Below are 27,861 nucleotides of genomic sequence, written 5' to 3' on the forward strand. Positions count from 1 at the left end.
AAGTTTTGAGGTTTCAGAAAATGTGTATAAACTTAGCACACAACAGGTAGGCACAATGGAATCACCTTTATTATGCTATTTGCCAGGGCAAAACAGTAGCCGCCAGAGGTGCAGAATAGGACCTGCCCTTATTCAGACCCTGAGCTTCAGTGAGGGCAAAGGAGATGACCACTTTAGAAGGGGTTCCTCTTGGAAACTTGCCACTACAGGCCTCCTCTTAGAGCTGGGAGGAAGCATGGGAGAGACATGGTTCTTAAGGCAAACTGGTGAGGCACGTCAGATTTCTTAACACCAGCAAACATCAAGGAGCTCAAAGGATATATGTCCATCTGAGCCAGTGTTGACGTATCACTGTTGCCTACAGGCACTTACAAAGCGAGATGGAGACACGCAGTGGGATTTGAAGCAGGCTCACAGACTAGCGCACGTGCTTATGGAGGTGCCCCGACCAGGTGGGGATTGGACCCCCGCAGAAGCAGACAAGGAGCATCCGTTCAGCTGGCAAGACTCGGGGAGCGGACAACCCGGCCACCCTAACTCAGGCTCTCTCTGCTGGCTCCCACCTCCACCCCCGGCTTCCCGCATGTCTAAGGTCATGTTCAGCACTGGCAGCTTCCACGCGGTGAGGTGGTTCTGGTCCCCTGAGCGGCCACCTTGACCAAAGAGGCGGAGGGAGACTTCTGCCAGCTCGTCTCTGCTGTGCGGCCTGCCTGGCTATGCCACCGGGGCGTTTGGGGATCCCTTTCCTCTTCCCCTGGGGGCCTGGGGACCACACCCTGGCTCTCTTCTTTGCACCAGGCCCTGGAGATGTCTTCCGGCTGCTTGTGGGAGAAGCTGGCTTCTTGAAGGAATCTTTCTGAGATGAGGCCCGGTTTGGACTGGAAGCTAAAGTTGCTCTGGACAGTTTTCTAGCAGCTTTCTCAGACTGCTCCTTTAGCAAGTCTAAGACCAACTCTGGAAATGAGCATTAATTTAGGAGAAATATTAGTCCTGGAAAGCAGCTGTAAGGAAAGTGCCACCCAGGAATTCTATGCCCACTTGAGGGTTCTTGAATATAAATTCTTTTGAAATTAATATGCTTAATTCCCTGGCCTTGATCTAAATAGATGACTTTTGTAATGCATACCTGTAGAATAGTGCCCTTAAGACAGCACCTCTCTTCCAAAAGTCTTTCCTGACTCCCCACCCTACCCCAAGGAAGAGGTCCTCACTCTCGGGGCCCTCTCAGACCCCTGGACATCCTTCTAGCCAGAATCTTAGTGTTCTTTTATTTCTTCACTTGCCTGTACTACCTGCCCCCCTCTCCTTTGGTTCTAAACTCCTACAGGCCAAGTTGCTGGTGTATCTACCCAGGGATTAGCACAAGGACTGCTGTAAAGTACTAAATGAAAGAATGAATACATGAGTGATTGAATGAATGCATGGAGGGCAGCACGTGCGGCCCCCTGCTGCGCAACCAAGACACACAGACTGAGCCACAGGCTCTAGTCCTCACCCAGAGGATAAGCCCTAGGTGAGAAAACAGGACCTGCCACCCCGGGATGGCAGCTGTTTGCACGGGGCACTGTAGCCAAGGCCTGAGCCTAGAGACAAACATGGACTCACTGGCGAGTGGCCTGAACTGGACCCGCTTACTGTTGGTTTTCACCGGCACTGGTTTGTACTTGCATTTGCCTGGAGGTGCTCTCCTGAAAACAGATGGAGAAAGTGAGGACACAAGACTCTGAAGATGGAACCAGGAAATAGGTAGAGAGGTGCAAGAACGGAGGTGGGACAGATGAAGCAGGGAATCTTCAATGAGCTCGGGTGGAGAGGAGGAAGGACACGGACGTCACAGGGACACTGCAGGCCCTTGGGGGACAGTGTGGGCAGGGGGTTGGGGCGTGGCAACAGAGAGCAGGGTTCAAGTCCTAAGGGCCACAGGCAAGCCTTGCTGAGTTTCAACTTTCTCAACTATAACATAAAAAAATAGCTCACAGGGAGATGGGGAGTATTAGTTAAGAACTGTGTACTTGGCACACCAGAAATGATGACTGGATAACTTGTGTTATTGTTATTTTGGGAGGTTGATTTGGTTTGGGGGGGTTTTTTGGCCACACTGCGTGGCATATGTAACTTCCCTGATCAGGGGGTCAGGGGATTAAACTCATGCCCCCTGCAGTAGAAACACGGAGTCTTAACTACTGGACCACCAGGGAAGTCCTAAATTGTTTTTCAAATGAGATTTTGAAAAACACCCAGAGCAGTGGTCAGCACATACAAACGCTCTGTGGGTAGTGATGGCAGTGATGGTGATGAGGAGGAGAATGACACCCTGCCTCTGCTCTGACGGCAGTGGCGATTCCCTTTAAGGAAAATCTCTTCAGATACTCATGGCGCAGCCCCTTAAGTAATGCCAGCCCCTCTGCCTCCTCGTATTTTGATTCTTAAACTGCTGTCCCCCGAGTGCATCTTCTGAAATAAAAAGGGCTTTGCAGACTAGGAGTATTTCCAGCTAGTTGGCGGCAAAGCCAAGATTCATACCCAGCATTCAGCATTCATACCCAGCTGGGATGGGTGCATTTAGTGCAAAGATGAGCTGAAGAATTAAATAGAGCAGAATCAGGATCCATTGCTACAGAAGTTGTTTGGTTTTTTTTTTTTTTAAGTCTCAACAATTCAAGTCATCATTATAACTGAACTGAATGGGCGGTGCTGAAAAGAGTTTGATCCAGAAAGAAGGATGTGTTCCCATCCTCTGGCCCCTCTAACTAGCTCTACCTTGGGAAAGCAGTTGAAGGTAGTAAGGCTCTGTTACCCTAATCTGCAGATTGAGAGTGGCACCCTGCCTCTCTAGGATTCTGTCAGCAATGAATATCAGCCTGCATGCACAGCACCCAGCATGGTGCCTGGGACGCAGAAATGCCTGGATGAATGTCAATGTCTTCTAGGGGGAACAGCCTTTACAGTTGCCTTATGACTGATCTCTTGCTGCCAGAAGTGAGCTAAATTATCCCCTAACCTAGTCAGGAAACTTTCAGAGGAAAGAAGAAGGGATTCACACACCTGTTGTGTGAAAGGGTTGACTGAAAGAGCAGAAAACTCCCCACACAGTCTCCATCAGTCACCAGAAGTACTTTAAAGACCCTGGGTTTGCCCCAACCCCAGATCACAGGAGAGCTACATGGAGGAGGCCCAGCAGTGGAGACAGCTCAGTCCCTAATTCACCCTGGCAACCCTTCCCCCATCAGGGGAGACCCCAGGCAGGATCTCTAGGACAAAGCCCCTTCCGGGAACTTCTGAGAACACCTAATGGGAGCCCTGTTGCCAAGAGGAGCTGAGCTAGGCTGGGCTTCTGAGCCCTCACCAGTAGCTGGACTGAGCTGCCAAATGTCCTCTGAATAACTGCCCCAGACATGGTAATGTAAGCCTCAGGGGAAGTCCTCCTTGGCAGGTCTACCTTCAGGCTGATTTGTGGGGAGACTTTCTTCCTTTGGGTAAGAATCCTGAGATATTAATAAATCCAGTGCACTGCCCAGAGCTCTCAGGATGGATACCCCGCATCACTCTCCCAGGGACAGATATGGACACACACTCAAAAACCTCACAAATAGGAAACGGTAGTTTTGCTTTTGCCAGATGAGTTGAAGGCTGGTTAGTCCCTGAGAGAGGCGGGCAGAGAAGCAGGGTTACACATAGAGTTCACCAAGTAAATAAACGCTGTCCCTGAATTCTGGAAACATTCCGAATCCTGACAGCTGAAGATACAGCTGCTTCTGGGACTCTCCTGGGACTGGTCTAAGACTGTGCAGATGCCAAAACCCAGTGATGCTCGAGTCATCTATGTAAAATGATAGAGTATTTGCATAAAACCTACACATCCTCCTGTATACTATGGCATTCTAACATGTATACTATCATGTAAGAATCGAATCGCCAGTCTATGTCTGACGCAGGATACAGCATGCTTGGGGCTGGTGCATGGGGATGACCCAGAGAGATGTTATGGGGAGGGAGATGGGAGGGGGGGTTCATGTTTGGGAACGCATGTAAGAATTAAAGATTTTAAAATTAAAAATATATATATATATAAAATAAATAAAATAAAGGAAAAAAAAACAAAAAAATAAAAATTAAAAATAAATCATCTCTAGATTACTCATGATACCTAAGAATGCAACTGCTATGCAAATAGTTGTAAATATAATTACAGATATTACAGAAATTGTTGCCGAGGCATGGCAAATTCAACTTTTGCTTTTTGTAACTTTCCAGAAGTTTTCAAAATATTTTTGGTCCACAGCTGTTTGAATCCACAGACATGGGACCCACATTTATGGGGTGGGTCCCAACTGTATTTGCCAAAGACCAAGCCATGGAAGGGCAGCAATATTTACTCAGGTGGTCAGAGTTGTACACCACTGTCAGATGATCCCAGACAGAAGTTTCCAGAAGCATATTTTTAAAAAAGCAAACAAACAAGGGACTTCCTTGGCAATCCAGTGGTTAAGGTTCCATGCTTCCAATGTGCAAGTTTAATCCCTGGTCAGGAAACTAAGATCCAGTATGCAGCACAGCGTGGCCAAAACAAACGGACAAGACAGGAGCCGCAGGTCTACACCTAGTCATCCTATAAAGGCTCAAGATCTTCATTTTCAACCACAAAGAGATCATTTCCCAAATATTCCATAACTGTCCTACGCTTTCGTCAGTCCAATCTGCTCTGAATCTAAAGCAAGGATCTGCTTCGTTGATCACTTCTATTGATAGCAATTCTTGGGGAGTGAGGACTGTCTTTCTGATCTGCCATGGAGATAAGGACTAATTCAAATCACCTGAGAAGAAAAGGAACCCAAATCTCACCTTGACGGGTCAACAAATTTGTAAATGGATCCGTGTGGTGCGTAGGCACTGGGGTAAGAGGTGGCCAAGAAGTAGAGCTCCCCTGAGAAAACAGGAACAGACCATCAGGACAGGACACAAGGCTGGGCCCAGACAGCTAGACACACAGAAAATCATTACCAGGGGGTTGTGGCCCTGAAATACATGAGCCCCAGGAAGCGGTCCCCAGAATCCCACCTGGGGCGAGGCCTCAAGGGCTGTGAGCTCCCCAAGGAGAAAGTCCATCTCAGCACCCAGACCACCTCGGAGTGTCACCCAGCAGAGGCAGGTTTCTGCTGGGCGTGCTAAGCTGCTTCAATCATGTCCGACTCTTTGTGACCCTATGGACTGTAGCCGCCAGGGATTCTCCAGGCAAGAATACTCGAGTGGGTTACCATTTCCTCCTCCAGTGGATCTTCCCGACCCAGGGATCAAACCTGTGTCTCTTACACCTCCTGCATTGGCAGGCAAGGTCTTTACTACTAGCGCCACGTGGGAAGCCCATACGTTCCATAAACCAAAGGCTTCTCATCTCATTTATCACCACTTTGCTTTCAGAAACTTCACCCCAATGAGTCCATCTCCCTCCCCAGCTCTTCAGTACTGATAAGGATTCTCCGTGAAACCCAGAGACAGGCGAGCTACAGGCTGAAGACCACTTATTATTGAGTTGGTCAAAGTTCATTCAGGCTTTCCATAACATCTTTCAGAAAAATCCAAACAATCATTTTGGCCAGTGTTGCTCAATCACTAAGTTGTGTGAGACTCTGCAACCCCATAGACTGCAGCACAGCAGGCTTCCCTGTCCTTCACCATCTCCCAGCATTTGCTTAAACTTGTGTCCATTGAGTCGATGATGCTATCCAACCATCTCATCCTCTGCTGCCCCTGTCTTCTTTTGCCTTCAATCTTCCCAGCATCAGGGTCTTTTCCAATGAGTAGGCTCTTTGCATCACGTGGCCAAAGTATTGGAGCTTCAGCATCAGTCCTTCCAGTGAATATTCAAGGTTGATTTCCTTTAGGATTGATTGGTTTGATCTCCTTGCAGTCCAACAGACTACTTGTTACCCCTTCTTTAGGGCTTCCCTGATAACTCAGTTGGTAAAGAATCTGCCTGCAATGCAGGAGACCCCGGTTTGATTCCTGGGTCAGGAAGATCCACTGGAGAAGGGATAGGCTACCCACTCAAGTATTCTTGGACTTCCCTTGTGGCTCCGCTGGTAAAGAATCCGCCCACAATGCGGGAGGGCTGGGTTCGATCCCTGGGTTGTGAAGATCCCCTGGAGAAGGGAAAGGCTACCCACTCCAGCATTCTGGCCTGCAGAATTCCATGGACCGCATAGTCCATGGGGTCGCAAAGAGTCGGACACAACTGAGCGACTTTCACTCACCCCTTTTTTAGTGCATTAGTCCCCGCTGCCTGCCCCCCACTTCACTCTGTCCTCCAGCTCTACCTTCTTCAGTCCTGGCTTCCCTATTTCCCATGATCTTCCCCTCACTCCTCAGTCCCTCAATTAGGTCTTCTCGACACCCCGAAGAAATCACCTCCACCCACTGTTCCCTTCGTCTCTTTCACAAGGGCCCCTGTTTCCTCCCATTTTCTCCTGTTTGAACTCCAAAAAACACCATTCCCTTCTCATAGCAGGTACCTCATTCCACCTCGTATCACAGTTTCCTATGAGAGACAGTGAAGGGTTTATGAGCCCAACTTCAGCTAGATAAATCTGAGTCTGAATTCTGATAACACTCGTTACGATCTGTGTTGTCCTGGGCAACTTCTCCACCTGGGTAACCCTCGTGTTATTTATTCTTTGTAAAAGAGAGATAAGAATACTGCCCCCTGATTATTAGGTATTGAGTGAGAAAGTGTTCAGTCATCAGCAGTTCCTCTTACTTCCTTATGCCTCTGTTCACTGTGATAGCTTTTTGAGCTTGGCACAATCTCTGTCCTACCACCCTGGACTTAATACTTTTGCTATTATGTGCTTCATGCAAGCCCTCTCGATTTATGGAAGGAAACATCTTACCAAGGTACACACTGGAAAAGCCTAGAGCTTTAAACGGCTCTGGGCTATTTAAACAATCTTCTTCCTTGAATTTGTGGTGAACAGTGACTAATATTTGTTTGAGCCCAAGTGTGAAGCTAATGTTCTTTGCAGGGCCCTGCACAAAATGTAACAGCTGCCTAATAGACTGGTTTTGTGGACTGGCCCTATAATCTTCCCCTTGTAAGGGGCAGTGAGGGTGGGGGTCTGAAGAGTTAGGACAAACCTTTGCCTAGAGCCAGTTGGCCCCCCTGATTAGAAACCATCACCTCATCCGAGGTGATGCTGACATGAGATAAATGAGTTGTCTACCAACATGTACACAGGTCACCCTTGGGCAGAGGTCCCTCTAAACCATGCAATTTCTGGTCTAAATGAATTGGAAACCCTGTGTTGCTGCGTATTCCTTACACATGACTATAGTTTATGTAAATTATATATCCTAAATATGCCATAGACTTCCCATCGTATTTTTAGAAGACAATGCTAGACGTGAATTTCATCTATAGGGTCTAACTGACATTTTTAAAGCGTTTTTGTTTAGCCGTTAAGTCGTGTCTGACTCTTTTGTGACCCCATGAACTGTAGTCTGCCAGGCTCCTACATCCGTGGGATTTTCCTAGCAAGAACAGTGGAATGAGTTGCCATTTCCTCCTCCAAGGGGGATCTTTCCCACCCAGGAACTGAACCCATGTTTTCTGCATTGGCAGGCCGATTCTTTACCACTGAGCCACTTGGGAAGCCCCTTTAGAACTATATTTTAGGGTAAGAACAACAAACCAAAAAACTGTAGCAGGCTATAAAGCAAAACATATGCAATATGAATTTACTGCAATCATTATGACCTCAGCCAGCCCTCTCGGGAATGTGCTTCAGTGACTGACATTCAGAAACCCAACCCATCAGAACTCAGCCATGCAGCCCCACGCCCACCACTCACTCCATCTACTCACTCGTTTATTTGTGCCAGCTGTCGGCTGGAAGAGTCAGGAAATAACTGTAGCAACAGTGAAGGCAGAGCTCTGGTGCAACTAAAATGGGGCTTATCACACTCGGTTCTAAATATGTCAATAATGGGGAAGACTATGACACACGCAGAAAATCTGAATCGCTGTGCAAAAGCAAAAGCATGCGACTCTGAAGGAAATAACTTGCCTCGGGAACAGCCACCCTGGTTTTAGGGCTGCCCTTGGGCAAAGTCTGGCTTGGGAACACCTTGGCAAGTCCACTCCATCAAATTCAGCCAAGGACACTTTTGTTTGCCAGATGTACTGAGTGGCGCTCAAAAACTGCCTTGTTTTCTCCTGCAAGAAGTCTACAGGCTAAACAAACCAAGCCACCAAAACCTGGCTTTTCTGTGGCCTCCTGAAAAGGAACAAGCCACAGAACGTGGCAGCCCAGGGACCCCGGGCAGGCTGCCCCCAGGGGTCTCCAGGCTCTGGGGGCTCCAGCCTCCTTGGGGCACCAGCAGGGGAGAGGCCCCACCATGGCCTGTGGCTGACATCCATTTACATCATCAACTTTCCACTGAACGTGCCAGCCTGTGGTTTCTCCCCTTTTTCGTATGTTTGGACTTCAAATTTGGAACTTACAAAAACTTTTCTCTATTAAGAATCCTTAAATTTTCCAAAATATCATCTGCTTCTATAAAATATTCATCTCAAACTATCTATTCACCAGCTATTTGAGGACTTCTCTGGCAGTCCAGTGGTTAAGACTCCTCACTTCCAATGCAGGGGGTGCAGGTTTGATCCCTGGCCAGAGAACTAAAATCCCAAATGCCATATGGCATGGACAAAAATAAATTTTTTAATTAATAATAATAAAAAAAACATAAGCTAGCTGAGAGGAAGGGTGCAGCTGCTGACTGGCTTTCTTTATGTCCCCCTCAAGTGAAGCTTTTGTACAGCCACCCTTGGGTCAGAGTGGAAAGAAACCAAACATTGAAGAAACCATTAAGGCTCTGGCTAACACTTGTAGAGAGTCCTGTATCTGGAAGGGACCCCTAAGAGATCATTTTGTTCTCTTCCGTGCCTCAGAGCATGGCTAGATGCAATTTCAAATACTGGAAGGATCACAGGCCTTGTCACCACTTATGTAAACAAAATAAACCTTTAACTTTCAAAATGACACATAACTTATATAAAGCTCAAATTAAAACTTCATTTTCTGAGTTCACAATTTGAGGATATTTATTTTCTCGCTGTTTGTTGTGTATGGGGATTTTTTGTTTCCTTTTGTTTTGTTTTTAGCTTTTTATTTTATATTGGTGTTGAGCCAATTAATAGTATTGATAGTTTCAAGTGAACAGCAAGGGACTCAGCCATGCATATACATGCATGTATTCTCCGCTAAGCTCCCTCCCATCCAGGCTGCCACACTGAGCAGGGTTCCCTGTGCTAAACAGTAGGTCCTTGTTGGTTATCCATTTTATTTTATATTTTTTAAAATGGGAATATAATTGCTTTACAATGTTGTGTTAGTTTCTGCTGTACAGCAATGTGAATCAGCTATGAAAGTGAAAGTGTTGGTTGCCTAGTCATGTCCGACTGTTTGTAACCCCATGGACTGTAGCCCACCAGGCTCCTCTGTCCATGGAATTCTCCAAGCAAGAGTACATTGCCATTTCCTTCTCCAGGAGAGCTTCTTGATCCAGGAGTCAAACTTGGATCTCCCACATTGCAGGTAGATTCTTTAATGTCTGAGCCACCAGGGAAGCTGTGAATCAGCTATAAGTATATATATATATATATAGAGAGAGAGAGAGAGAGTGGATATTTATTAAAGCTAAATCCCTGTCTCTTTCCCTTCACCTCTCTCTCTCATATGTGCACAAATGCCTTGCTCTGCTGATGCCCTTAACATACGCCTAATGGCTCTAGTGTGTAGCCTCCTACCTAGCTGTCTACCCTTTTCCCAGGTCTCTCAAGAAAGAAATTCTCCCTTGTTCATTCACAGAAGTTGCCTAACAAACTCTGGGCAGAATCAGGAAGAGCCCAGCCCAACCAGCGGCTGATCATCAGAGGTACTTTCTCCCAGGCAACAGCAGCAGGATAAATACCCACTGTTGGCTCTGTCTACCTTTGTATAGTCACAGATCAGAACAGAACTAGGGAGGAAGCGCACATGCACCTCCTTCACAGTCAAAGGACTGGACAGAGCACAGTGCAGACGTTGGTCCATCTGCACAGTGAGCTGTTCAGCCAACCAAGCAGGGGTGAGTCGGCATAGTCAGCCTGTGTCCTCACTGGTGAAATAAGCAAAATAATTACATTATGAGGGTGTTGTGATTACTAAATAAGATTTTAAAATGTGAAGTGTCTAGAACAGTATCCAGTTCATTATAAAAGGTGGCCGATAGTGAAAATAGAAGTGGTAGTTTCTATTTAAATAATAACAGTAATAATAACAACAGCAATGATAATTATTATATAAATGTTTGGGGCTTCCCAGGTGGCTCAGTGGTAAAGAATCCACCTGCCGAGGAGGAGACACAAGTTTGACCTCTGGGTCAGGAAGATCCCCTGGACAAGGAAATGGTGGCCCACTCCTGTATTCTTGCCTGGGAGGTCTCATGGACAGAGGAGCCTGGTGAGCTGCAGTCCATGGGGTTGCAAACCAATCGAACATGACTTAGCGACCAAACCTCAAGATAAAATGTTCAGTTCACAATGCCTGTGATTACCTAAGATCCAGTGACCAGAAATACAATACACGGTTAACATTTGTTACCTGCTTCATCTTCAGCAAAGGAGATGATGAACTTGCTGTGTGTGCTGATCAGCCCTGGGAAGGCACAGGACTTCGTGCTGCCCAGGCAAATGTCCTGTTTCTTCCATTTCTTGGTTTTTCTATCTTCCTGCAAAGCCATAAGTCGACTAGATGAAAAGCAAAACCTTATATTTTAGGAATCCATATCTCTACCCGGCAGGATATTTTTTTTTCCTCCTAGAATCTGGGAATCCTGGCATACTAGGACTGAGTCTTCCATAGGAGATCAATAACTAACCTCCCTTAGGAATCAGAAAAGCTGCTTCAGAGATATTCCTGACACCATCTTGCCCTAGATGGGGAAGTTCATTTGCTATTATAAGAGGAGTTTGGTGTCCTGTGAAGGTTGTACCACCACAAAAGACTAATTTTTATTAGCTGGCTAGTTGCTCATCCTCTCTAAGCCTCAGTTTTCTCATCTATAAAATGGTGGACAGTAAGAGAATTTACCATAGGCAAGAATTGTTAAGGTTAAATAAGATAATATATGTAAATATTCATATATTACCAATGTGCTTAGCATATAGTAAGGACTCAAAACAAATAGCTATTATTATTATTATGTCTGTAGAGTAGCAGATGTTACTTTGTATTCCACTGTCCATTTATCTGAACTAAAAGAAGGTTTTTAGAAGAAAAGGGAGAGAAAATTGGGTAACCAGGGGTATCAGCTGAAAAGTTTTACAGAAACAGAGATGCTCAACCCACGGTAATTCTAGTGCATATGATTCAATTAAAAATCACTACATATCTGTTATGTGTGGGGGTGAAATGGTGGGTAGAGGTTATGGGAAAAACATAAAGAACAATTAAATCCCAAAGATCTGACAAATTCCTTGACAGGCAGACTACAAAGACTCACTCAGAAAGAAATAAGCTGAGTAGCCTGTGTCTGGAGATGGAAATGGCAACCCACAGCAATATCCTTGCCTGGGAAATCCCATGGACAGAGGAGCCTGGCAGGCTACAGCTCATTGGTCAAAAAGAGTCAGACACAACTTAACATCTAAACAACAACAAGCCTATATCTATTAAAAAAAAACTGAATTTGTATTTAAAAGTCTCCACAAGGAACACTTCAGAGGACTTCTGGTTTCCGGTCCAGCATGTAAGAAGCTTGGAAGTTGGTATAGCACCCTAAAATAAGCAAAAGACTGAAAAATCAACAACTATTCTTAGAGTCATAAGAGAAGCGAGGTCACAGGGAACACCACTGCCCCCAACACTGGAGAGACAAGCAGGCAGATACAGAGAATCACAACTTACAGAAAACCACAAGCAGAAACCTTCACAGGTATCAGTTCTGGGGCTGGAAAACCTAAACTGTAATTGACAAATTGCTAGACGTTCCATATGGGCAAAGCGTGAGTTAGACAGAGGTGGCCAGCCATCCAGAGTCCCCACACTTTTGTGAGTTTTACCTCCAAGAGCTTGACCAGTTTCCCAAAATAAATATCAGGAAAAATTTGCTTGTGCTTCCAGCAGAAGGAGGGGGAAAGGAATCATTTTGAAATACATCAGCGCTTTCTGTTTCTGTTAAAAAATGTCTGTCCTCAGGAGAAGCTACCAGAGACTAACCTTCCAGGATTTTATCAGAACCTCACAGACCTGGGGAAAGGAAGTACCTAACTCTATCCAACTCTAGCCGTCCTGTCCCACCTAAATGTGTACGGAGGCAGGAGGGCTTCTGAGAAACGCTGATGAAGTTCACAGTCCAGAGGCACAGGCTCACTAAAAAACTCAGACCTAATCATAAGACTAGAACACTTCCTCTCCCCTACACATCACCACCACTTTGCTAAACACCAATTTACAGCAGTTTCTCTTACCCAGTGCATCATATCTGGCAATCAGGAAAAAAATTACAAGGCAAAAAAACATACTTTGAAGAGACAGAACAAGCATCACAACCAGATTTGGATGTGGCATGGGATGTTGGAATTATTAGATTCAGAATTTAAAACAACTATGATTCATATGCTAAGGGCTCTAAGGATAAAGCAGACAGCATGCAAGAGCAATGTAAGCAGAGATAAGGAAACTCTAACGAAGAATCAAAAAGAAATGCTAGAGATCAAAAACAACATAATTTTAAAAAAAAAAAAAAAACTTTGACAGGCTTATTAGTAGACTGGACATGGCTGAAGAAAGAATCTGAGTTTGAGAATATCTCAATAGAAACCTCCAAACTGGAAAGTGAAGAGAAAAAAGACTGACCCAAAAAAAGAACAAAATATCCATGAAAAGTGAAACAACTACTAAAGTTGTAACATAAGCATAACAGGAATATCAAAAGGAAAAGAAAGAGAGAGAAGAGCAGAAGAAACATTGGAAAAAACAATTATTCAGAATTTCCCAGAATTACTGTTTGATATCAAACCACAAATCTGAGAAGCTCAGAGAATACAAAGCAGGATAAATTCTTTAAAAATTACTTCTAGGCATATCTTATTCAAACTATGGAAAATCAGGCATAAAGAAAAAGAAAATCTGAAAAGAAGCTGGGGATAGAGGGGCGGCACTTTCAATATAGAGGAACAAGGATAAAAGTTACATCAAACTTCTCTTCAGAAACCATGCAAGCAAGAAGAATGCAGAGTGAAATATTTAAAGTGTTTAGAGAAAAAAGTCACCAACCTGTACCTGGTGAAATTATATTTCAAAAATGAAGGACAAATAAAGACTTTCTCAGACAAAAAAAATTGAGGGAATTTGTTGCCAGTGCATCTATCTGCCAGTGCAAGAAACGTTAAAGGAAGTTCTTTTCAGAAAAGAAAAATAATATCGGTCAGAAACTCAAATCTATACAAAGAAAGGAAGAGTATCAAAGAAGGCATAGGTGAAGGTAAAAATAAAAACTTTTTTTTATTCCTCACTGGTCTAACAGATAGAAGTTAGTTCAATATACTAATAGCAACAGTGTATTTAATTATGTACGCTTATGTATACAGTAAAATAATATTATTATTATTTTTTCATTATTTTAATTTTTATTTTTACTTTATTTTACTTTATAAAATTGTATTGTATTAATAGTATTATTAAATTATAAAATGTTAATAATTATTATATATCACTGTTATAATTATTATATATGTTTATATATAAGTGAAATAAATGATAACAATTAGGGACAAAAGGGAGGAAGTAGGATTATTTTATTATTGCAAAACAGACTACTGAGGAAGTTTTGTAATGTTGTTTGAACGTGAACTTAGCTTAGTTGTAAATGTATATGGCAAACTCTAAGCAACTCTTTAAAAAAGATTTCAAAAAATAGTATGATCAGTGTGCTAACAAAGGAGAGAAAATGGAATCAAATAAAATGTTCAATTAAATTTGCAAAAGGCAGAAAAAGAGTAGAAGAAAAACAGGAACAAAGAACAATATCAAAAAATAGAAGAGTAGTGAGTATGGTAGATATTTCAGCTATAGCAATAATATCTTTGAATGTCAATGGTCTAAATGTACCAATTAAAAGACAGAGATTGTCAGAATGGATCAAAGAACAGGACCCAACTACCATTAAAATGGTCATCTACCATTAAACGTCAGATCTAGATGGCTTCACTTGGAAGGAAGAAACACATTTTACACAAATTAGTCAAGATAATTAAAGAAAAGGAAATACACTTTAACTCATTTTATAAAGCTCACGTTAACCTGAGGCCAAAATCTGACAAAGGTATTATAAGAAAGGAAAACTATGGCTCATCTGTTTCTTCATGAACACAGATGCAAACATTCCAAACACATTAGCAAGTTGCATTCAACAATATATTAAAACAAAAACAATATATTAATCAAATACAACATGACCAAGTGATATTTTATCCCAGGAATGCAAGATTGCTTCAGCGATTAAAAAAAAAATCCATCAGTGCAATTCGCCATATTAACAAACTAAAAATGAAAAAGCCTCATGATTCTCTCACTGGATGCAAAGACAACATGCAACATGCAACATGCAACAAAATGCAACATCGTACCTAACACAAACTCTCAGCAGACTAGGAATTGAAGGAAATGTCCTCAATCTGATAAAGGGCATACACACAACACAGCTGACAACATCAATCTTACTGGTAAAAATCTAATGCTTTCCCCCACTTCTATCCAACGTTGTACTAAAGGTTAAAATGAAGTAACAAATCAATAAAAGAATAATAAAAGGCTTCCAATTCAGGAAAAAAAGTAAAGGTATCCATATTCATAGTGAAATTATCTTCTACATAGAAAATTCAATAGAATAAACAAAAAAATCACTAGAACTAATAAGAAATTAGTTACATGTTATGAATTAATATATATGTTATATATGTGCTGAATATATATTATACTTGCTTTATATATATATATACACACATATATAGCAACACTCAACACAGCATCAAACACTATGAAATACTTAGATGTCCAAGACATTTACACTGAAAACTACAAGGCTTTGCAGCAGTTTTATTCACAATCCCCCCAAACTGGGGACAGCCAAAACTTCCATCAACAGGAAAATAAATGAATAAACTCTGGCATATTCATGCAATTGAATGTTACAAAGCAATAAAAGAGACAAACCACTGATCCATGCAACAGCATTGACAAATTTCACAGACATTACTCAATGAAAAAAGCATCTGCGATGAGAGTGGTTAACGTGGCTAATGTGGGGGTGGTGGGGAGAAAGGGATGCTGTACTGAGAGGCAATGGGCAAGAAGGAACCTTCTACAGTGATAGAAATGTTCTTTATCTTGATACAATTAGTCTTAATACAAGTGTAAAATATAATTTTACACTTAATACAGTTTGTAAAACTATACAGCCACACTGTTAAGACATTGAATGTTGTGATATGCAATTTATACTCCAATTAAAATGGGAGAATGGCATTGAAACATGTATAATATCATATGTGAAACGAATCACCAGTCCAGGTTCGACGCATGATGCAGGATGCTCGGGACTGGTGACCCAGAAGGATGGTATGGGGAGGGAGGTGGGAGGGGGGGTCAAGATGGGGAACACATGTACACCCGTGGCAGATTCATGTTGATGTATGGCAAAACCAATACAGTATTGTAAAGTAAAAAAATAAATAAATAAACAGATGTGGACGTTAAAAAAATAATAATAAAATAAACTGTTGAAAAAGAGAGAGGGGACATCAATCCTTCCTTACCCACTCATGAAGTCCCCAAAGATGTAGAGACCATTGAGATTCGGGGATTCACATCCACGGTAGACGTAGCCTCCAGTGACTGACTTGCCCACTGCATGGCCATAAGCATAGACTGGAAGAATATCGTCTGTCCAGGAATAGGAAAATGAGTGTCATAGCTAAACCTGGGAGCTTCAAGGAGGAAGAAGGCAGTTTTTAAAACCAATTGCCTGACTGAGTGGAGAATGTTTCATCTCTTGGTCTTTGGGAGGACAGAAAGCCAAGTAAATCATGTTTATCTTCTCAACAGATCAGCCATGATATTCGTGAGCTTCCCATTTGATTGGCCTCAGAAAGCATAAAGGAAGCCTAAAGTTCCCCCGTCTGTGGGGCAGTGACCTGGAAATCCACACCCTTAAATTTTTCCCCCAGGTCAATATGGCAGATACTCAGGTTTAGGATTTGGAACATTGTAAGGACTAGATGGGAACCTTCCCTGGTAGTTCAGAGGTTAAACTGTCTGCCTGCAATGCGGGAGACCTGGGTTCGATCCCTGGGTCGGGAAGATCCCCTGGAGAAGGAAATGGCAACCCACTCCAGTATTCTTGCCTGGAGAATCCCATGGACGGAGAAGCCTGGTGGGCTACAGTTCAGGGGGTCGCAAAGAGTTGGACACGACTGAGCGACTTAACTGAAGGACTGGATAACTGCTTTGAGACTTTCTCAGAACAGACCATCCCCTGTTCTCTGTCTGCCTTTTGTCTATAGAAAAACTTTAGCCAAAGAATAAATTTAATCAGAGGAATGAAAAAATACAGAAGCAAGGAAAATAGTCAAGCAGAACAAAATAATATTTATTTAGTCATTAAACTAAATCAAGGACCTTTAGTTGCTCCTCAGAGTCTATAGATATATACTGAGCCATATCCTTTGAGCAGTATTATAATGAAACTCCCACCAGATGGAAGAAGTTAACTACATGATGGCCAGACTATAGCCATAAGATAAACTGCTCCATCTCCCACAGTTCTAAGAACTGGCCTCAAGGAAATGGAAACGAAGCATCCCTGGAGCTAAAGATTAACTATACTCAAAACAATCAAGATAACTCTGATCAGACCACCCTGCATGACCAATTTCAAGAAAAGTGTCAGAGATTGCTGTCCTGTCCTACATAGCTCTCTCCCTCCACCTAGATGCCCCTGAAACTCCCATTTAAAATTCTTTCCCTGATTAGCAAGGGGAAATTAGTTCTTTGGAACACAAGTCCACGTTCTCCCCAGGATTGCCAGCTTCCTCAGGAAAGTTATCTTTCCTTGCACTCAACACTTGTCTCTCAGTATTGGATTCCTAAGTAACAAGCAACCCAACCCAAGTTCAGCAACAGAAGGACGGAAAGACCAAGCAATGGTGATAAAGTCAGAAAATTAGAATTTTAAGCCAGATGGAGTTTCTAAAGCACACCTTGATGACTGATGTTTAGGGACTGTATATGGGATATCATTTCAGTGGCAGTTTCAAATAAGTAAAAAACATACAGCCACTTATTTTCCTTTGAGGATGGTTCAAAATTATATGCCTGAAAATCCTGTGAGTAACTTATTTGGAATATAGATTCCTAGGTCAATCCCACCACACCCCCAGTCCACTCAGGATTCAACTCATTAGTTAGCGAGAAATGCCCCGAGTTTCAGGCGCCAGTGGCTAGAGAACTGAGAGGGTAACAGGCAGGAAGGCCAGGGGTCTCCAAACGGTGGAAATAGCTTGCAAGTGTCAGACATTTTTATCTCTCTTAAGCGGCAGGAGCAAACAAACTGCAATATTTTTTCCTTATAGATACAAATTTAAAAGGAGGTTTCTCTTAAATTCTGTGTTGCCATAGTGACACCTGGTTTCACCTGAAGTTAACCAATGCCTTTTTCTTATGGAAATGTTTATCTTAAGCTATGCTAATGTACTATACATTTACCCAAACTCTGTCTTCAAGTCAGTTCAGCCTTTTGGCTCAGAACCTACTTGATAAACCAGTATGTTATACTCAGATATTGTTCCTCTAATCTATGTAAATGAAACTATTTGTAAGGTGATCTGCCCTTCTTCAAGATTCAAGTTAATCATTTTATGGCCCAAGATGAATCATCTGGAGCCAAGATTGTCCCAAAATGCATCTTACGGGTGAGGGGCCTGGTGCCATTCTGAGTTTTAAGACATTCCTTTCTTTCATTAACAGACTGCTGGTGACTATATAACATCCAGCTGAAGACTAGCAGGGGGGTACTCTTTCTGCCCCCTTCTGATGCCTGTGTCAGAAGCTTTGTCTATCTCCTTTATACTTTAATAAAACTTTATTACACAAAATCTCTGAGCGATCAAGCCTCGTCTCTGGCCCCGGATTGAATTCTTCTCCTCCGGTGGCCAAGAATCCTGGGGTCGTGATTCAACAACCACCTTTCAGAAGCACTAAGAAGCGCAATTCCACAGGACACAAACAAAGGCACTGTAAGGACCTGCAGCGCAAGACACTCCCAGGTTTTACTCTCCCACCTCCACCCGCAGTTCATTCAGTTCACCCAAGAAATAAGAGGGCTTCTCACTTACCCAAAGAGGCATTTTGACAGAGCTTTTTGTCATAACATTCAAACCCCTCCTTTGCCCTCCAGCCGTAGTTTCCACCTTTAACAATGATGTCAACTTCTTCAAACCGGTTCTGTCCCACGTCCCCACAGAACATCCGACCTCGGCCCTGGCGCGTGACGGGGTCCCCTCGGTCCACGGCACAGCGCCACATGTTTCTGATTCCGTAGGCGTAGATGGCGGGATGGGCCCCTGGCTCAGAAACAAACGGGTTGTCCACGGGCACTCGGTACCGCTTGCCGCCTGAGCCGGCCCCATTCACATCGATCCTTAACACTTTCCCCAGCAGGGAACTCCTGAAAGGAAGAAGGCCAGAAACGGGAACACGGGAAATATGAAGATGTGAGACTGCTGGGTCACGTGCTAGTTCTACTTAAAATTCTTTGAAGAGTCTCCATGTTTGCCATAGCTGCTGCTCTGTATATTTTGCATTCCCACCAACAGCAGGCTGCTGCTGCTGCTAAGTCGCCTCAGTCGTGTCCAACTCTGTGCGACCCCAGAGACGGCAGCCCACCAGGCTCCCCCGTCCCTGGGATTCTCCAGGCAAGAACACTGGAGTGGGTTGCCATTTCCTTCTCCAATGCATGAAAGTGAAAAGTGGAAGTGAAGTCGTTCAGTCGTGTCTGACTCTTCACAACACCATGGACTGCAGCCTACGAGGCTCCTCCGTCTATGGGATTTTCCAGGCAAGAGTACTGGAGTGGGGTGCCATCGCCTTCTCTGCACCAACAGTATACAGAGGTTCAAATTTCTCTGCATCCTGCCAATACTTGTCCTTTGCTTTTTATAATAGTCATTCTAACAGGTCTGAGGTGATATCTCACTGAGGTTTTGACTTGAATTTTCCTGATGATTAATGACACCGAGCACCTTTTCGTGTACCTGTTGGCTATTTGTATGCAAGAGTAGTAAGTACCACAGACTCACTCTATATTTTCCCCTCAATTAACAATACTGTCCTGCACACTTAAACTTTTTAAGAGAGTGGATCTCAAGTTATGTATTCTAAATAAAATAAAACATCTCAGAACTAGAGGAGATGGCCCAAGATAGTCTACTAAGAGTGGATCTCAACTGACAACCAAGAATCACATGGGGAGATAATATACACACACATAGACACATACACACGTGTGTGTGTATATATATATAGATAAGACTTTCCAATTTTTGACTCAAAGAGAACTACTAGGCGAAAGTTTGATGCAGCCCCGGTCCATGTGACACTGAGCAAGTTGCAGCTTCAATTTTTCTATTTTCACAATGGAGTGGTTTCTCTCAGGTTTGGTTGAATATGTTAGGCAGGTAGAACAGGGAAGAGGAGTCCAAAACGGCGGTGGCTACAAGACAAGGAAGGGAAAAGCTCGCGAAAATGAAACAAAAGAAGGTCCGAGGACCGGAGTGCGGACCTCAGGTAAAACAAACACCACTCCTGGCTGGCCCAATTTACATAGGACAGGCCCAGGGAGCGATACACATATAAATAGAGGAGCCAGAGCCAGCTCGCTCTCTCTCTCTCCCGCGCGCTGGGGCGCTCTTCTCCTCGTCTCTTTAGATTGACGTGCCCTCACGCCTGAAAGATGGATTTTCCTGCTATCTTCTAAATAAAATAGAGCTGTAACACGGAGCTGTAACACTGATTTGTCTAAGAGCTATAACACGGTCCATTGGAGACCTGAGAGCTATAACACGGTCTATCCAAGACCTGAGAGCTGTGACTCGCCGAGGGGGCTTTAATGTCCGTCACTCCAAACCTTTGTTGTGACGAGACAAAGAATCGAGGAACATGCACTCGCGTGACAAATACTTTGAATTTTTTAAAGGAACTGGTTCTATTCTTCCTCATGTAACAATGTGGGCAGTAGAAAGAACAGAGGCTTTTGATGACTGTGGTCTCTGAGCCTCCGTTTCCTGCTTCATAAAGCAGGGGAGAGTAACACCACCTTGCAGTGTGGCTGTGATGCAAGGGTTAAATGGGTTAGTGTGCATATATATAGCATGCCATGCAGTTTCTGACATACAGTCAGCACTCAACAAATGCAAGTTCTTTATTATCAACCCTGATATTTTTATTATTAGGGATAATGAGAGCCACAGGCTTGCTGGGTACAAAAGCAGAAGGGTCACGTGACCTTCCTCTAGATGGCACAGCCTCGCTGGATTGTCTGAGTTTAAATTCTGGTTCTGCCACTTACTCTCTGTGTGACCTTGGATAGACTGCTTCACTCCTCTCTGCCTCTATTATCCTGTCTGTAAAATGGCTATCATAATACCTATACTTCACAGGATCCATTCATTCCAAATGTATTTATGGCATGACACCATTGCTAGGCACTATTCTAGGGGCTGGGAATACATCAACCAAGAAGGGAGATTAAAATTTTTGCCCCATGGCTGTCAGAATTATGTGCTCCAATAAACATAAGGTATTTAGAATAGCATTGAACACACAGTAAGCAACAAATATACATTGCTGTTGCTTCTGTTAGCCTCATTAACTAACTACTCACATACCTTCATGTGAGACACAGGGCCTGGAACACAGTAGTCAATAATATTGTTGAGCTGAATTGAACTAGATGGTCAGATCATGGCATAGTAAGTAATATCCCGCTCATATACATTAAAAATCTTGAATTCATCTTTATATGGCCCTCTGAGAGTCATGCTGAACATCCATAATATTAATTATAAAAATACATTATGCCTGAAAAGTATAGGACAGAATTTCTCTGGCGGTCCAATGGTTAGGAATCCACCTTCCAATGCAGGGGGCATAGGTTTGATCCCTGGTCAGGGAACTAAGATCCTGCATTTCACAGGGCAACTAGGCCCACATGCCACAACTAGGAAGTGGCAGTAAACAATCCCACATGAGACCCGAGGTTGCCAAATAAATAACTACTCCAAGTAAATATTAAGAAAAATAAAACAAGAAAGGAAAACCAAATGTTCTTCCCATTGTGTCAACAGAGGAGACTACATCTTGCAGTAAATGAGTTGGGTTTGACCCTTTGCAGATTCCATCTCAGCAAAAACATTACACCAGGGCAAGCCTGCATCCAGCTTACTTGTTCTGAGCATTTCCAAATTTGCCGAAGGGATCCCCAGCCTGTCCTCCATCCCCAGTGAATATGTACATATACCCATCTAGGCCAAAAAGAAGTTGTCCACCGTTATGATTTGAGGCTGGTTCTTCTATCTCCAAAATGACCCTAGAATGAAAAAGAAACCACACTTTGATGAAAGCTGATATAGCATCCTCTTGAGACATCCAGAAATGACTGGTCCAAGCCAGCCAAGGACCACAAAACAGGGAGCTCGGCAGCTCTGGGACACCCCTCGCTTCCTAGTAAGACTCCGTCATGGATCTTTTTATTTTTTCACATCCTGACTTCACAAGCTGTAGACACAGCGGGGTAACCATCACCCTTTCCTGGTGCTCAGCCTTACTCTCTTCTCTACAAGAACTCCCAGCCCCATCCTTTGGACAATCTAGCAGAGGTTAGTCTTCCGCTTCTTCATGCTCTTTTCAATCTCTAAACCTGTCTGTATGGGAAAAGCGAGATAAGGCAGAATGGAGTAGGGAAAAAGGGTGGAGGGTGGAGCAAAAGAGCACGAGCGCGGGGTCAGTCGGAGCTGTGACCAGGCTTAATTACCTTGTGTCAAGCTTTCCGGAGAGGATGGGAATTCCCATCCATGTTCAAGATAAAAGGCCTGAGATCTAATGGTCACACAATAATCAGAGGCTACTGTTATATTTAACGTGGATATTATCTAAAATCATTTCTCAAACCCTTATGGCCTCTGCCCTTTGCTTACCTTCTATAAAATCAAGCAAGCACAGTTCTAGGTAACTGTAATGATGAGTGGTTATAGTCATGAAGACCATCCACTCAAGATTCTAACTTGGGTTACCCCACTAATCAGCAATGACTTTTGTCCTCATTATAGGCTAGTGGATCTAAACCCAGGAAAGCTCCTCTGTTTCATCTCGGAGGACCAGCTGGCAATATTTTGGAACACAGCACACAGCTGCAGACTCTCATGCATATGCCCCACCTCTCTGATTTGGGATCGGCTTTGTTGGGATCAGCCCGAGAAACCTTCATCTCACTAATCCGGATCTTCTCTACCCTCTTCTTGCCCAGGCATGAATAATAAATGTAGAACTTGCGGTTGCGGCGGAATCGGGGATGAAAAGCCAACCCCAAAAAGCCTCTCTCGTCCCCAATCCAGGGAGTGGTCAGCACGAGGCTCTTGAGGTCCAAGAAGGGTTGTTCCAGGCGACTCCCATCAGGCAGATAGACCCACACCACCCCGACCTGCTCGGCCACGAAGAAGCGGTGGGTGCCGTCCCCAGCGTGGACCATGCAGACCGGGTTCCTCAGCCGGTTGGCCACCTCGGCCAGGCAGAGCTGCAGGCAGCCCCGGCGGTCCTCGGCCACCGCCCCCAGGTTGCGGTTGAGATGGTCGCTCCTCAGGATGTTGGGGAAGCAGTAGTCCTTGTCGGGAAGGTTGAGGAGGTGGCAGAAGCGCGCGCCATCCTTTCCAGGGGATTCCTGGAGGCGGCGGTCATTGGTCAGCAGGGCGATGGCGGAGTGGCAGTCCGAGTGGAATGCAGAACAGTAGTCAGAGCAGAGTCCAGGAAGGTTCCGGAGGGGCGTGCGCGGGTTCTCAGCGTCGTAGAGGTGGGCTGCGTAGGGGGAGCACTCCTGGAAAAGAAGAGTGACCTCAGCCCCCAGGCAGACTGGCCATGGTAGGGCTGGAACAAATTTTTCTCTTTTCAAGAATTAGACTTTTTTTTTTTTTTAAAGAGTTTTCAAACTTTGACTTCACTTTGGTTTTATTACAGAAATATTTCCCTCTTGATGCAATATACTTATTTTAATTTTTTAAAGTCATAGCTGTGTGGATGTTCTAATCAACTATATGTTTTGAGCAAAAAGAGGGAAAACAGTTCTGGGGAAGAACCAGGATTCTGGAGCTTCTGTTACCAACTACTGAAAAGAAAGCTCTTCTTTGGGACCCACATTTTCTACCCAGCTAATGCTCCTGGAAAGTAGAAAGGGGAAAAAAATTCTCTCAGATTTACTATTATAACTTTGCTCTTGACATATAGAGTTTTGTTAAATGATAAAATTTTTTTTATAAAAAGAGGTAGTACTAAATGTCTCATCTTTCCCTTTTTTTATTATAAGTGCTGTAAGATTTAATTTCTTTATGCACATCTGAAGCAGTGTGGCAGAAGTTTTACATTTGCTGAATCTCAGTATTGGATCTGTGTGAGTCGCTCAGTTGTGTCTGACTCTGTGACCCTATGAACTATAGCCAGCTAGGCCCCTCTGTCCATGGAATTCTCCAGGCAAGAACACTGGAGTGGGTTGCCATTCCCTTCTCCAGGGGATCTTCCCGATGCTGGGATCGAAGCCGGGTCTCTCGCCTTTCACATGCTGCAGGAAGATTCTTTACCATCTGAGCCACCAGAATCTGTCATGTTAATTATTTAATTTTTCTGTGCTTTTCCATATATTAATTTTTTTTTCTTTTGCCACATTGTACAGGTGTGCAGTGTGTGGGACCCTAGTTCCCCAACCAGGGATGGAACCTGCACCCCCTGCAGTGGAAGCACCAAGTCCTAACCACTGCCAGGGAAGTTCTACTCAAAATATTTTATAATTTAAAAATAAAATTATCAAAACGAACATGCAATGTATCATTCCCAGAGGTTAGGCATGTAGTGATTTCTTCTCTTCGATGAAAGGCAGAGGCAACTGCGATCAAGAAAGGAAGAAAGGCCCGTGTTTGTTTGTTTTGTTTTGTTAATTTTTGGCCGTGCTGGTCTTCGTTGCTGCGTGGGCTTTGCTCTCACTGCGGTGAGTAGAGGCTACTCTCTAGTTGTGGTTCATGGACTTCTCACTGCACTGGTTTCTCTCTCTCATCACCGGCTCTAAGGTGCGTGGGCTCAGTGGCTGTGGCACATGGGCTTAGTTGCCCTGCGGCACGTGCAATCTTCCCGGACCGAGGATTGAACTCATGTCCCCTGCATTGGCAGGCAGATTCTTAACCACTGGACCACCAGGGAAGCCCAGAAAGGCCAATTTAAAGGGGGCGGTTGGGGCCGTGGAGTAGGGCAGGGTCCACTCCGGAAGCTGCTTCTGATCACAGACGCCTCCCTGGCACCTGCCGGCCCAGGGTTGTCTCATTCACTTCTGTTCTCTCATCACCTAAGAGAGGGGTCAGCAGCATTTCTCAGAAGCGTTGAGTTCCCCATTTTTTCTTATTTCAACCCTGCTTGCAGATTTGCAGAGCAGCAGACTCTTATCGGGAAGAGCAAAAGAAAGAGCCCGGGGATTCACAGCATCTCTCCCAGAGCTGTTTCCATTTAGGAGACTTGTCAGAGCTGCTGACAAGAAGCCAGATGGACTGCTCTGACTCCCACCTGACTGACCTGTCCACTCCTGGGGAATGGAAAGAAGAAGTGAGATAGAAGACAAAAATAAGGATGAAATACCCAGGAACAGAGGGGGCTGTGGACAAGTAACCACCCGCATGGCACACTCTTAGGCATCATTTAGAATCTGCACAGTTGCCTCCACTCAATCAGCTTAGGAACTATTATTTCCGTCTTAGAAAACAAAGGTCCAGAACAATCTCTCCTAGGCGCCAGGCACTGTCCTCTGTACTGGGGCTGCTAACAGTGAGTGAGATGCCCAAAGGTGCTGTCCTTCTGGAGCTTATGCTTGCCCTAGGTCAGGGAACCAGTGAGTGGATCGGCCAGGGCTGTTGTGACTCGACTTTGGCATGGTATGACCGAAAGGGCACGAGACTTGGAGCCTGAGCCTGTGGATTTGCCACGGCACTCTTTGACCTTGGAGAGTGAAAGTGAAAGTCACTCAGTCACGTCCAACTCTGCAAGCCCACGGACAGTAGTCCATGGAGTATCTCCAGGCCAGAATACTGGAGTGGGTAGCCGTTCCCTTCTCCAGGGGTTCCTCAAAACCCAGGGATCAAACTGGGGTCTCCTGCATTGCAGGTGGATTCTTTACCAGCTGAGCTACCAAACCTCCTAATTCTGGGACTTCCCTGGTGGTCCAGTGGCTGAGACTCCTCATTCCCAGTGTAGGGAGCCTGGGTTCGATCCCTGGTCATGGAACTAGATCCCACATGCTGCAACTAAATACATAAATGTTATTAAAAAAAAAAAAAAACCTCATGCGTAAAATGGGGGTCCTGGTAGCTGCCTGCAGAATCATTGCTGGGAACATACTCCATATTTGGGGAAGAAAGAGGGAGAAGAAATTTAAGTTGTGAATTTTAATAAATATTAATAGATGCGTGTAGGTCATTCTTTTTGTTTTCCATTTTTAAATTCTTTCTTTCTTTATTTCTGGCAGTGCTGAGTCTTCCTTGCTGCACGGGCTTTTCTCTAGCTGCCGAGAGCAGGGCCACTCTCTAGGTGTGCAGCCTTCTCCCGGCTGTGGGCATCTCTTCTTGCAGAGCAGGCTCTAGGGTGCGTGGGCTCAGGAGTTTCCTCCCTCCGGCTCTAGAGCACAAGCTCAATAGATGTGGTGCAGGGATTGCTCTGCGGCATGCGGGATCTTCCCAGTTCAGGGGCTGGAGCCATGTCTCCTGCATTAATTAGCAGGTGGATTCTTTACCACTGAGCCACCAGGGTATTCCGTTTTTAATTTTGTTGAAGCATAGTTGATTTACAATGTTGTGTTAATTTCTGCTCTGTAGCAAAGTGACTCAGTTATGCATACGTATATTCTTTTTCATATTCTTTTCCTTTATGGACATGTGTAGGTTATTCTTATTCCTCAAATCCCTGAAACAGGAGACCTGCTGAATTTGGCTTTCTGAAACCCCGTGCAATAGGGAAGGGGGAGAGAGGAGACATTTTTATCTGGGGACTTCATCCAGAAATGGAGTCTCAGTGTTGCTCATAAGAGCTGGGCTTCTGCCCAGATGGTTATCCCAGAGTTAATTCTCCAGGAAACAGCTGAAGGGTGGAGCCTGAGGTGAGAGAGGACAGCCCAGGGCAATGCCTCCCAGGTGGCTGGCTTCTGTTCCATTCACTTCACAGGGAGGTGGGGTGGCCAGCTGGCTCTGGGATCACAGCGGGAGAGCCAAGTAATTGCGCTGACATGCCTGGGAGCTGGGGGGGTGGGGGGGGGGTTACAATCTGCCAGGATTTGCTGTCTCACCCCCAACCCATCAGTAGAGTGCTCCTCCTCACGACAGCTTCTTTCATCTGCCCTCCAACTAGACTCTCCCTGGCACCCCTGAACCCCTTTTCCCACAAAGTCAGTGTCCGCAGCCAGCATCTGACATGGGTTCAGGCTGAGCCCTACAGAGGTGATGTCTGCCAGGGATGTGGGTTTTGGCCACTAGAGAGCCGGGAGAAGCAGAACCTCTGAGTAATTGCCACTGAGCAGCTTGACGCTCTCCCAGACCAGGTTTGGAAAGCTGGGGAAGACCCCCCTCATCACACCAGAGAGCCCCTGGTGCAAATGACCCAGCCGAGGACTGCATTCGAACGGATGCCACCGCTCCGTCCACACGCTCCGTGAACACCCATGGGAGCTCGCAGCGGTCAGTGCCCTGCAGGGAGGTCCCAGACCACAGCTGTCCCGAGCTCCGTGAATAATACAACAGGGAACTCAGGACCCTGGAGGGAGAGCTTTGGAAAACCAAACTCCACCTCAGTGTGCCAGTCCAGAGCCCAGAGCCCCAGGTGAAGGCAGCCACAGGTGAGTATCTCTCAAGGGCTGGGCGCCCAAAGAGCCCTCCCCTCAAGACCCTTAGCAGCCATCCCAACATCCTATCGGCTGGGGCTGGAAGGCAGCCTCCAAAGCTGGCTCCCTCACCTTCCCTCAGGGCTCCTGCTCAGGCCTACCTGGCAAAGGATGTCTTTAATGTAACCGCCGCACAGCTCATGGCCCTTTAGGTCGAAGTAGTCCATGATGTCCCAGTACCGGGCAGCAATGAGGTGGTCCTTACGCTGGTCACAGCAGCCGAAGGACTCATAGTCAGAGCAGAACTCGAGATGCTGGAGGGGCTGGAAGGGGGGCCGGTAATCCAGGCACTGGGGGTGTCCCTGCAGCAGCCCCACCTGGCCCAACAAGACTATGAGGCTGAGACAGAAAATTCTAGGAGAGGTGAGGAGCCGGGGGGTCCACCGATTCCAACCACCTCTGGGAGTGGACCTTCTGAGCATCTTGCCCTAGGGACGCTCTGGCTACTACTGCTGCTCAGGCTGGCTTCCTCCTCCGGGCTGGTTCCCTCACTCCCGCCCCCGCTGTGTTTTTCTTCCTTCCTTCTCTTCTCTCCTCTGAAGGTTCACTGAGGTGGTTTCTGAAACATGTCCCTTCTGGGAGCTGGACCGCTGT

The 27,861-nt window shown here is 45.0% G+C and overlaps 1 protein-coding gene across 1 annotated transcript; it reads right to left on the reverse strand.

Moving 5' to 3' along the window:
• HHIPL2 (HHIP like 2) lies at window positions 48-27,861 on the reverse strand. Its single transcript, XM_005690491.3, has 9 exons — window positions 27,369-27,861; window positions 22,529-23,181; window positions 21,538-21,681; window positions 18,431-18,762; window positions 15,854-15,980; window positions 10,638-10,783; window positions 4,843-4,924; window positions 1,606-1,688; window positions 48-954 (listed from the first exon to the last, which is right to left on the reverse strand). The coding sequence occupies exons 1-9, from the start codon at window positions 27,687-27,689 to the stop codon at window positions 539-541; spliced, it is 2,304 nt and encodes a 767-aa protein (XP_005690548.2). The 5' UTR covers window positions 27,690-27,861; the 3' UTR covers window positions 48-538.

Source organism: Capra hircus, chromosome 16 (assembly GCF_001704415.2).
Source record: "Capra hircus breed San Clemente chromosome 16, ASM170441v1, whole genome shotgun sequence".
In the NCBI taxonomy this organism is placed as follows: domain Eukaryota; kingdom Metazoa; phylum Chordata; class Mammalia; order Artiodactyla; family Bovidae; genus Capra; species Capra hircus.